Source organism: Gobius niger (genome assembly GCF_951799975.1).
Source record: "Gobius niger genome assembly, chromosome: 12".
Lineage (NCBI taxonomy): Eukaryota > Metazoa > Chordata > Actinopteri > Gobiiformes > Gobiidae > Gobius > Gobius niger.
The window spans coordinates 14,371,667-14,383,844 of record NC_136863.1 but is presented as its reverse complement, the minus strand read 5'-3'; the positions used below and the strand labels follow the sequence as shown (position 1 = coordinate 14,383,844).

The following is a 12,178-nucleotide window of genomic DNA, read 5'->3' as shown; positions in this document are numbered from 1 at the left end:
CGCTCAGTCCTCTCCATCTTTTCCTAATGCTTCAACCAAGGTTGTTTTCTTTCTCTGGAGCAGCAGTCAGCCAGAAGACAGCTCAAACACAGATGGCGTATCTCAGTGACTGGAGTGTACCACTCTTTCATCTGAGCCATGCCGGTGAACACTCTAAGTTCATTTTCCCTACATAAAGGCCTCTCAACAGCTTTTAGACTCATGTGCTTTGCCTCTCCTATACCTGCCCCCCCCCAAAAAACAAAAAAAAAACAAAAAACAAAAAACAAAAACCAAATAAAATCATCAATCGGTAAAAAAAAAAAATGGCGTCACCTTCAGGGACTGCATGGAGACAAAACCATGCTACACAGTGGTTCTCCTAATTTAACACCATGCACCATTTTTACCACTGTACAGTATTTGACCTCCCAAGTTCCAAATACCATAGGCTTTAAAGGACAAAATAGTGTAAATTAGACACAATTGGTATAGTCATGTTTAAACCACAAAAAGACCTACATTTAAATGCATAGCAAAATCATAAATTAAATGATCTGTGATATGGTGTAAAATTGCCAACAATTAGAAGAAGTACAAGTACCACTGTTTCAGCACCAAATGCAAAATGCTGTCTTGCAGAGCAACAATGCATGCTACCTCTCTGTACAAACTATTTAAACTCTGCTAGATGTCCATGTAAACTTTCAGTCATACAGGAATATCCCATTGTAAAAAAAAAATCAACTCATCATATGTACCTGGGTTTTAATTTTAGAACAAAGAAATTTGTGTCTCATTCACAAAGCTTTCTCTCTTCAGTTATGCTTGTTTGCAAACTGGGCCACTCCAGTAGGAATGAGTTATTTGTCATTGGCTTGATTCCATCCTGTTTACCCTAAAACCTGCTCTCACTTTGTTAAATTGCCACTTTGTTATGAGTCTGAGTTAGCTTGACCTTTTCTGAAATCCCAAACTGGATCTGCTTAATACTGACTTGGGGTCCAACTCAGTATAGATGAAAATCCAAATTATTATTATTATTATTTTCTCAAAATTTCTAAATAGTCAACTCCAATGACAGTCAGCATAATTTAATTTTCAAGTCTTTAACTCTTAGAGGAAATTTTTGAATGTGATTAAAAAAAAAAAAAAAAAAAAATACTACTTGGGCCACAGAGCAGTGGTGGTGATTGCTGACCCTGATATGCTTAAAGAAGTGTTGGTCCGAGACTTCAGCAACTTCCCAAATCGAAAAGTAACTTGTCAAATTAATACAGCTGAAATGATTTTGTTTTCAGATACACTTTAATTAATGTTATATTAGTTTAGCCACTAAGAGAGTGTGGAGCATCCTTACACCTTCATTCAGTGCTGCTAAAATGTGTGAAAGAGCTACAAACTAAATTGAGGCAAGATGTGTTTTTCTATTACTAACTGATCATATCCTTCAGATGGTTCCCCTTATCAACACAGCAACTGATGCTTTGATGGACAACCTCAGAGTGTATGCCAAGTCAAATGAGGCTTTTGACCTCCACAAGTAATACAGTTTATAATAAGAACAAAGGAACTTATTACACCTGTTAGCACAACTTATTTAAAATACATTTACATTATTCACTTACAGGTGTTTTGGCTGGATGTCATTTCCAGGGTTTCCAGAACAACCCTGGTTTCTCATCCAACCACCGACCAGGCCCTTCCCTGCTTAGCCGCCAAGGTCTGACTAGAATGGGCATAGCATAGGCGGTATGCTATGCCCATCTTATTACCAACCCATAATAAAACGCAATGGCTATATCAGTGTTAATTCTTAATTTTAGTCAAAGTGATATTTTTGGTGACTAAAATTGGACTAAAACTAAATTAAAAGTTTCTCATGAGACTAAAACTATGACTAAAATGTCCAGCTATTTTAGTTGACTAAAATAAGACTAAATAAAAATTAAAAGGAGAGACTAAAATCATCCAAACTTCTATTGACCGTCTGAAAGAGCCTCAGATCATGTTAATTCACAGCCAAATGAACAGCTCTGAGCTTTGTTCATGTGGAAGCAGCTCCATGAAGTCGAGGACCTTGATTAAATATGATTATAATGAATATTATAAATGCAAAGTCGACTAAATTTGTCTTAAATTTAGTCGACTAAATTGACATGCAATTTTAGTCGACTAAAACTAGACTAAAATAAAAAAAATAAAAAAAAGACTCAATCTCGACTGGGCTATATTTATTATGTTGTTCTACTGTGTGGTTGTTGAGCAAAAAGTAAAGTGCCTCTAGTATTCCCAGCATTATTTGGTTGTAGAATAAATAAAGTGAGTGTCGTACTGAGTTCAAGTAATTGCCCATTATAAAAAAAACAAACCAAAAACACACCCTACCTGATTCATTAGGCTACATCAAGCAGTTACACATCAATGTTAGGCTCTTGTGATTCTGAGGAGAATAACAACAATAAGTAACAAGTATTTTCTGCCTGCTTTACAAGATTGACGAGTGCGACGGAAGAAACAGACCATTAGGCGCAAACCCATTCAGGCAAGGTGGATAACATCTGCAGACGCACAGCCTGATGTTCTGTCAGCTTCACTTTGTTCTGTTGACCTCCAGAACAGTAGGTGGCAGTGTGGTGAGGTTATGGCATCTGACAAACGGCGAGAGTAAAAGCTGCAGCTGCATCAGTGAGGTGATGTAAGGCAAGTTGTGTTATATCTTTTGTCTTTCCATCATATATAACTCCACATTCACAGTTGAAGATATCGGTGTTTTGTAATGAACGTCTATCTGTTGATGGTAACAATTCATTTACGTTAAATGGACGTTTTATTCATGCCTAATTGTTGACACTAGCTTGTCATCAAGATCACGTGACACTTGTACAATGTTTACATCACTAACCCCGACAGATCCATGCACTAACCAGAGAAAGTGGCTAATTATTTTTTATTCAAAAGCATTCACGGAATGTTTTAGGTGTGCAGATCTGAGACATCACTATTACATTATTATCGTCATCACGTGATATTAATATTTATTTTGTTACAGGTAAAAAAGGAGAAAAGATATTATGGATTTCTCAGATGCACTATTTATAGAAACCAGCGGATGGCCAGTTACATTAGGCCTGTTCTTCCTGTTTCTTTGTCTTCTCTATTGGTATGCGAGTTTAAAAAAAACAATAACACTATATACAAATACTGAATAATCTCAGCATGACATGGCAATTGTGACATTTTAGGTATTCCACAAGCCCATTTTCTGTGCTGTCAGAATGTGGCATCAAACACCCCAAACCAATGCCCTTTTTGGGGAACATTTTTTTGTTTCGTCAGGTAAGTAAATCAGTCTTGGTTTGTATTGTATGTCATTTATTAATTATTTTATCTTTAGTGTGTCATTAGACCTTGAGCTAAATAAAGACATTAAATAAAGTTTCAATGAAATTTTAGAAAATGTTTTATTTGACGAATATTCCTTCATGCAGGGATTCTACAATGCTCTGACTGATATTATAAAAACACATGGCCGTGTTTGTGGGTAAGTGGAAGCATATTGTTTTTGCCTTTATTAAGTCTAATGAAGGACCCACTGTATGAGTTTTCAGGTATTACTTGGGCCGCAGAGCAGTGGTGGTGATTGCTGACCCTGATATGCTTAAAGAAGTGTTAGTCCGAGAGTTCAGCAACTTCCCAAATCGAAATGTAACTTGTATAAGTTCTTGTCAAATGAAAACAGCTACATTTTGATAATTGTTCACATTTTACTTTTTACACTAACATGACAAAACATTTTGTTTGTTATGCAGACATTTCGATTTGCCACTAAGCCCATGAGTGATTGCTTGCTGTTGTTAAAGAATGAAGAATGGAAGAGAGTGCGGAGCATCCTCACACCTTCATTTAGTGCAGCTAAAATGAAAGAGGTACAAGTTAAAATGAGGCAAGAATTTTTTTTCCCTCAACTCCTAACTGATCATATGCTTCAGATGGTTCCACTTATCAACACAGCAACTGATGCTTTGATGGACAACCTCAGAGTGTATGCTGAGTCCAATGAGGCCTTTGACATCCACAAGTAATGCAGTTTATAATAAGAAAAAAAGGACCTAATTACATTAACTTAGCTTATTTATTTATAATATATATTTTTTTTATTGTTTACTATTGTTTACTCGTTTACAGGTGTTTTGGCTGCTTTACTATGGATGTTATTTCCAGTGTGGCCTTTGGCACTCAGGTGGACTCCCAGAACAACCCTGATGACCCATTTGTGCGGCACGCTCAGATGTTTTTCTCATTCTCTTTCTTCAGGCCTATCATGTTACTTTTTAGTACGTATTTATGTATCCATTTAACACCTACTTATTTAGTTTATTATATCATTTAACTTTTTCATGTGTCACTGACATGACGTGTATCTCCAGTTGCTTTTCCTTTTATCTTGGCTCCTGTGGCGAGGCTCATCCCAAATAAAAGGCGGGACCAGATGAACCAGTTCTTCATCAGCAGTATTCAGAAGATCATTAAGCACAGAGAGGAGCAGCCTGCAGAGCAGGTAGATCCAGGTCAAACTATACCTCACCTAATGGATCAGAATAAGCATTTTCCATTTTATTCCTATTTTTTAGAGACGAAGAGATTTTCTTCAGTTGATGTTGGATGCTCGTAGCAGGGGTGATGAGTGTGTGCCTTTGGAGCACTTTGGCACAGCGGCGCATAGTGATGACAATCCTCAAACTCCAGCATCAGTGAATAAAGACAACAGCAACAGGAGTCCACAGTCCCTGGATCACTCCACAAGGCGTTCTAAGACCATGTCTGAGGATGAGGTTATTGGTCAGGCTTTTGTCTTCCTCCTGGCTGGGTATGAAACTAGCAGCAACACACTTGCTTTTACCTGCTACCTGCTGGCCTTGCATCCTGACTGTCAGCACAGGGTCCAGGAGGAGGTGGATGACTTCTTCACCCGACATGTGCGTGCATTTCATGTGATCAGATTCTAGTCATTCATTGTATGATGTGCACTAAGTTACTACTTAATTAAAATGAGTAAAATAGTTCAACTCCCAACAACAAATTGTTCAACTTGGTTTGTTTACAGGAATCACCTGATTACAGCAATGTTCAAGAGCTGAAATATTTAGACATGGTCATAAGTGAAGCTCTGCGGCTGTACCCTCCAGGATTTAGGTATGCACATAGTAAGGAATGTCACTTGCATGTAGTCCAGTACTGTGCATATTGTTAAAAATGTAAATACATTTTAGGTTTGCTCGGGATATTGAACGTGACTGTGTGGTGAATGGCCAGCGACTGCCTAAAGGGGCGTGGCTTGAAATCCCAGCAGGCTTTCTACACCATGACCCGGAATACTGGCCAGAGCCGGAGAAGTTTATTCCAGAGAGGTGAAGTATACCTTTCACAGATTAATATACATATATTTTTTTACTTGCATTAAGAATATTTTTTGCTCGTTTTTCAGGTTTACACCAGATGCAAAGGCCAGTCGGCATCAATTTGTGTATCTTCCATTTGGAGCTGGTCCAAGGAACTGTGTCGGCATGAGACTGGCCCAGCTGGAAATAAAGATGGCTTTGGTTCATCTGTTTCACAGATTCACCATTGTGACCTGTGCTGAAACAAAAGTGAGCTAAAAAACAGTTCTCTTTGCTTTCCTAGGTAAATGAGTAATACAATACTATTGTCTCAATTCTCAGGTCCCTCTTGAGCTGAAGTCTTCAAGCACACTGGGTCCCAAAAATGGCATATTTGTGAAAATTATAAAAAGGGACTTGGGTGGAGACTGTCACCAATTTAGTGATGGATGAGGAATACTGGGTTCACAATGTTACTCCTACATCTAGGTCACCACTAATATAGAACTGTTACTATTGCTTAAACATTGTCTATGTACAGGCAGGCACTGTATTGTGACATTATTTCATAACCTTCTGATTAACCTCTTCCCACTGGAGAAGCTGGTATTTTATTTGGTAGAATAATAAATAAGAATAATAAAACACAATGGCTTAATGCATGAAAGTTTTATTGTGTGTTTGATAAGCAGACTTACATTCCCGGCATAATTGTTTTAAGTATTAGAATAAGAACAAACAGGTTTTACATTACAAGTTATTATTAATCAATCATTCATAATCACTATTTAAAAATACCTTATAGTCCCACCTGGTAATTGGTCCATTACATTAAGCACTTACATGTAAGCACACTCTACAGTCAGCTTACTCAAATATATTCAATTAGGTACTCTGGATAAATCTGCTGCTTCTCAAAAATAACAAAGATGCCAGGATTTGTCTCACGGTCGACACAGCTGTCGTACAAGGTTTTGCCGTTTCCTTTTGTCGGAGGTCGGACATACTGGCTTTGTCCTCGAGTATACTCTCCCACCAGCACCAGGGCTACAAACATGACCTTGCCTTGATGGCCAGTGGCATATTTATTTGAGTATGAAGCATCTCGAGCAAAGTAGCTCCCTGTGTCGTATATTACAAGAGATAACAATTACCGCCATGAACGTATGATTTGAAAGCATTTCGGAGTATATGTTATGAATTGAATCTACTTTTGGTAAAAGGATACATTGCCTATATGGTAATATTAGCCAAAATATAATATATCCTAAAAGAGCAGGAGTTGGCCAAGACTCTCCACAGTGGCCCAAAGTCACTGTGGAGCACAAATTGCTGCTCCCCCTTTCAGAAAATTTGTCACACTTAATAAATGCATTTGTGAACTGATTTAAAAAAAAAAAAAAAAAGCTTTTATGGAATTATATTTAGTTTGATCTAATCACATAATCATCTCTATAGAGAACATAACCAAATAAGGCAAAAAAAAAAAAGGGTTCCTTTGTAGGCTACACACAGTACCATATACAAAAATAAAAATTCCGTACCTTTGCCATAAGCAGTACCATGGACACCACACATCCTCCAGTCAAAATTCTGATCACATATTGCATCAATGAGGGACTTGTCAGTGCCATGGAAAAGGTGTTTCTCGCTCACATTTTCTCCATCATTCCTTTTTTTCATCTGCTCCTTTTGCCTGCATAATTAAAAGAAGTATGCGGTTCATCAACTTTTGCATATATTTAATAAGATCATAGAGATTCTTGACATAAGTATCTACATACCCTGCGCAGTGCGCATTCTAGCCAAATCTCACTGCTCCGCAATCAAAACTATTTATTTCCCCGGAGTTCATTCATAACTGCTGGTCTCCTCTTTTTTGACCCCACCTACACTCCCTCACTCCATGTTCTCCACTTATATCTAAAGAATTATCAAGGATGGATGTGGGGTCTCTAGTCTTGCCAGATGAACTGCAGAGAAGGACCCCCCATCCAGACTCTCCCCTCAGCTGTTATTTTCCTCACTCCCTGTGTCTCAGCACCCTGCTTTCTGCAATGTGTTCCTGACATTCTGCTCTTCATCCTCATTGAAGCATCTTGCCAAATAAATGTTTCTAATCCATATCTTATGACATGGTCCTTGCAAATGAATCGCTGCAGTATCACATGAAGACTCTTTACCATTGGAAGACCCTCCACAGAGATGGGTTTTGGATCCTCTTTATGGTGATAATTTTACTCTGGGCCATGGTTGGCTTGAACAGCTTCATGATCATACTGTATTCGTTGGAGGAATTAGACAGGGGTACAAGCTGGGGAAAGGAATAATATATACAGTTAAAATTATAAGAAAGTGTATACTTGTAAACGCTCCAGTTATAATTGTACAAATGTAAGCGGCTACAGGAGGTTTTCGTTTTTTGGAAAATTCAACCTCCTCATGTGGATCCGTGTTCCATTTGGGGTAAAGATTTTTTCTATGGATGTTTAAGGGTCCTGGGAACATGGACAACTGAGGAACTGTGACTACAACTTTATTTAACAATCGGGCACCAAAAGTGCTTCAAGGTAAAGACAGTAAACTTAGTCCACTTCAAACTTGTCAAACAGATGACTGTCTATACATTTTGGATCAGCATTGTAATCCTCCAATGAAGATCGCTACCAACAAGGATGATGTTTCAAGATGAACCTCTTGTCAGCTGGACAAAGTGTTGCACAGCCTTCACAGCCCTTTCAGCCTGATCATTGACTACCATCAGGTCTCCTATAAACTCTTTGCCTCGGAACCTTTGACTGCATTTATCAATTCTGCCTCACTTGCAAGTCACAATTCTGCTGTCTAAATTACCAGGATTGCCTATTTCCTGGAGGAACACCTGTATGTCAAACAGCATCTTTGGGACCCGAATCAGCGCTCACTTTTTCTATCTCTATTATATTTACTTTCTTAAGATTTGCAAACATTTATCAAACTTTTCAAGATGTACAGGCAACCTAATGTAAAATGTCATGTAAATATGTGAATATGCACATGATTTCAATATATATTGTATATTTGTACAATTGTGAAGACTACACATAATCATGCAAATTTGAATGAATTTGTCATGTATTAATAACTCAAAATAAATTCAATCAATCAAAAACAGAGGAAAGAGAATGGGGCAAAACTGTGGTACATTTCAGCAAAAACTGCAGCTGAATATGTTTTAGGCCATCATTTAGGTATATGCAATGAACTTACACCACATGTGTCAAGGCCACATCCGGCCCGCGAGATGATTCAATGTGGCCCATTGAGGACCAAGAAATTCTTGAACATGTAAAAAAAAACAGTAAGTCTCTAGCCTATTCCTGTACGGAGTTATGGATGTTTTTACAGAAACAACCAGTTTGCTCACTCCAGCCACTAGGGGGCAGCTTAAATTTAAAAAAAGGAAAGAATTCCACACGTGTCCAGCAGACATAATACAGATCAGGATGTAAACAGCATATTACAGCCACGTGGTAGATGGTCAGTCTGCCCCAGGGCGGCTGTGGCTACAATAGTAACTTATTGCCATCAAGTGTGGAGTGAATGAATAATAACTTTATGTACCACTTTGACAAACATGTGACACAGGCTGATTAAGCACAATAAGTGTAAGATGTTGTTATTTATGAGGCCACAGTCCTTTACAATATGGCCCGCGACCCGCCCTGGGGTCTGAATTTTGGCCCTCGACCAAAAAGAGGTCGACACCCTTTTTACTAACTTACACAGTAAAAAGATGTCGAGCAGTGTTATTATTTTCCAATAAAATTAGATTTAATGCCAGGTTTAATCCAATGTAATACTTTTTAATGACATTTAAGGCCTTGATTCCGGAATAATTAATGAAATTACTTTTAATGCCCCGGGGAAACCCTGGATAAACATAGTAGCAACTTTGATCTCCTCTGGCCACACACATCTCACAGTTTGAGTGGTATGTGTTAAGCAAGTCCACATGCTCATCTGTAAAAGTAGTGAAGACTATTTGCTACAGTTATGGGTCTTCAGCATAGCTTTATTATGAGCTTGTCCGCTGGGGAACTTTTATTTATCTTTAGTAGTTAAATATTATAATTTGATACACAACAAAATTACACTTACTGTGAAGGTTTATAACAGATTAACAGATGTCCATGTAGATCTGTTGAAGCTATTATTTCTATTATATAAAAAGTACAAATAAATAAATAATTGTGTAGTATATACCTTATATCCAATCTCAGGAAGGGCATTTTTGTCCCAGTTTGTTGGGACAATGTCTGCACTCAAGGAGCCGGTGCTGTGTGATGCAGGACGGCTTGCACCAAAAAAGAAGAGGAAATAATGGTTGAACTGATGATAAACAAACTGAGTGGTCAAAAGGCACATATGAAAACTAACATAAAGAATTATACACGTTGTTACCTCCTCAGCTTTACTTCCACGTCATGAGCAGACACAAAGCGAGGCCTCCTTCGCACCTCTCTCACGGTGTGATATTTTGTGTTCTGTTGATACATTTGCAGACCGTGTGCCCCTTTAAAAGAAAGCTTATATCTCTGATTGCCTGCTGTAAATTCAGTTTCTGCCTGTCTGTCTGCTAGATAGAGATTCTCCAGAGTTTGAACAGAGACAGAGGTAGGGCTGCCCTCGGAGCCATCCTGAAAGAAAATGTATTAAAATTGTTCATTCATTTCATTTCATTTATTCATTTATTTCAGGCAATGGCACAGAAAGTACAGTATACAGTATGTAAACATGATGATGCATTTCTACAAAATAACATCAAAAACAGTAATTGTGCCTTCCTAACTATTTATGAAAGACCTGAACAATACCTTTCCATATTCTACCCATGCCCCAGTGTCATCTTTCCAGTACCAGAGCCACTCTGTTGTCAGGATGTAGTGAGGGGGGGTGGACACTGAGGAGGCGGTGGACAGGCGCCGTACTGGAGTGGTCCCATACATCATTTTCATAAAGTCAACACATTGTATGGCTGGGGCTGCAGAACTGAAATACAAAAACATGTAGTTGGACGACTGTTGGTTAAAAACGTGGACATTGAGAAGCATAGATATTACCATACCTTTGGAAACTAAGAAATCTCAGCATCCCAGATGGCGAAGCCGGCTCATCAGTGCCACTGGTGTTATTTGCTGGATTGCAATAGGCCTTTTCAATTTCTTCCATATTATCAATGTTTGTCCAGGTCATGCTTTGCCCCTCCCACATTTCCCATTTGTAGGGGAGGTGCCAATGAACGCGTGCACACCTTTCTACAACAACGCAGAACAATGCCCACTCATACTAAGATGTTTTGGTAATACATAACTCCAGAAGGAAGCAAAGCAAGTTACCTTTATAGCTGCAGAGTCTGCGGATGAAAAAGAGGCATATTTCATTGCGGTCAGAGTCGCTCATAGCTTTAGGAGGAGCAGGGTTGGTTGGAGACAGTGGTTTGCTGGGAAATGTTTTGGAGGGGAACTGTGGAGCAGGGCTCACTTCTGGTAAAACTAAAAAAATAAATAATAATTACATTATGAACTGGACACACATTGCAAGTTTAACTTACCAGCAGCTGGCTGTGCCCTCTGACCCAGAATGATGAGTTTGTTTCTGTAACTCTTAAAGATGCCAGTCATGATCTCTCTACTGTATTGTTTGAACAGCTTAATTCCTTGAGCGTCGATGACGTGGCTTCTTTTGCACTTGTCGAACTTACAATCACCTAGTAAGAAGTGCTGACACATGTGGAGCTTGGTGCAAGTTGTATTGAATTTGCAGGAACCGCTCTCACCTGCTCCTTTGTTGTAGTGGCCACATATCTGGAGCATGGAGATGTGAAGTTAAAAAATTAATAGGCCAACATGCATTCTTCAAGAATATTAAATGTCTTAATGTAACCAACCTCAGGCAGCAGATAGGGATCATTTTGCAGTAAAAGCTGGAAAAGCTGCTTTTCTGTGAGATCTTGAAGATCACATTGTCCCAAAACCATGGCATTGTGTGGAGAAGCCGAGCTATGTGAATTTTTACATTTATCGCTGGGAAGAAAGATCCACATAAAATCAGGGCCAAGCCTTAAACTGGGTGTATATAAAGGTGTTTTGATGCAGGACTAAAGCACAGTGATATCAGGCTGTGGTTGTTGTTACATGCATATTATGGATGCCCTTGGCCACTCCCATAGCGACCCAGAGTAGTAGATCACTTTACCCTAAGACACTTGAAACACAAACTTGCGGGCGCTGCCCCTCCCTAAATGAACCGGTCTCAAATAAACTGAACTGGTCTGGTCCTGTCGAAATCCCCCTATATATACATAGGCTACATACAGGAAAAAGAAAGGAAACAATTAAGCTCTGTAGGCCTCTTTAAAACAGAAAAGCAAGCCGACTCACCTGAAAGTGCAATTTCCGCAAACATAATACCGACACAGGTGTAACTTGTCGCATCCTTGGCAGGTTTTGCCCTGGCACAGACGGAGACTGGTTTTTGCCACGACAATGCTGTCAGGGCCGATGATTCCTCCGCTGGCCTTCTCTTTGCCCTCTTGTATGGCGATTTTCTCCTCGTCAAACAGGATGGTGCGCAGTGTTTCCTCAGCCACAGTGAAATGCTGTGATATCTGCTCATTCAGGGTTTGGAAATCCAAACTGCCCTGGTTATTGCACAGAGCCTTAAGGATACACTTATAAACTAACTTAGCCATAGCAGCAGTCAGGTCACCCGCAGATCAGACTAGGCTTCCTTGAGTTTTCCCAGAAACGAAACTGAAACTTTGCAAGCCTTTTAAT

The 12,178-nt window shown here is 39.0% G+C and overlaps 2 protein-coding genes across 3 annotated transcripts; one reads left to right on the top strand and one right to left on the bottom strand.

Annotated features, from left to right (window-relative positions):
- Positions 1-1,150: 1,150 nt before the first annotated feature.
- On the top strand, positions 1,151-5,888 carry tbxas1 (thromboxane A synthase 1 (platelet); the record flags this gene model as incomplete). Of its 2 annotated transcripts, XM_079567531.1 has the most annotated exons (13): positions 3,054-3,142; positions 3,225-3,318; positions 3,471-3,523; positions 3,591-3,687; positions 3,792-3,908; positions 3,972-4,060; positions 4,168-4,316; positions 4,410-4,540; positions 4,614-4,958; positions 5,087-5,175; positions 5,253-5,390; positions 5,468-5,630; positions 5,703-5,888. In XM_079567531.1, the coding sequence occupies 13 exons, from the start codon at positions 3,054-3,056 to the stop codon at positions 5,811-5,813; spliced, it is 1,665 nt and encodes a 554-aa protein (XP_079423657.1). In that variant the 3' UTR covers positions 5,814-5,888. The 2 variants fall into 2 exon arrangements, with proteins under 2 accessions (XP_079423658.1, XP_079423657.1); XM_079567532.1 differs by lacking the exons at positions 3,054-3,142; positions 3,225-3,318; positions 3,471-3,523 and adding an exon at positions 1,151-1,212 and having other exon boundaries at positions 3,663-3,687.
- Positions 5,889-6,054: 166 nt separating this feature from the next.
- Positions 6,055-12,138, bottom strand: parp12a (poly (ADP-ribose) polymerase family, member 12a). The gene is made up of 11 exons (XM_079567057.1): positions 11,783-12,138; positions 11,290-11,425; positions 10,954-11,206; positions 10,739-10,885; positions 10,468-10,657; positions 10,217-10,391; positions 9,804-10,039; positions 9,606-9,696; positions 7,544-7,674; positions 6,905-7,056; positions 6,055-6,482 (listed from the first exon to the last, which is right to left on the bottom strand). Exons 1-11 carry the CDS (start codon positions 12,091-12,093, stop codon positions 6,232-6,234), a joined length of 2,073 nt encoding a protein of 690 aa, XP_079423183.1. The 5' UTR covers positions 12,094-12,138; the 3' UTR covers positions 6,055-6,231.
- Positions 12,139-12,178: the final 40 nt, after the last annotated feature.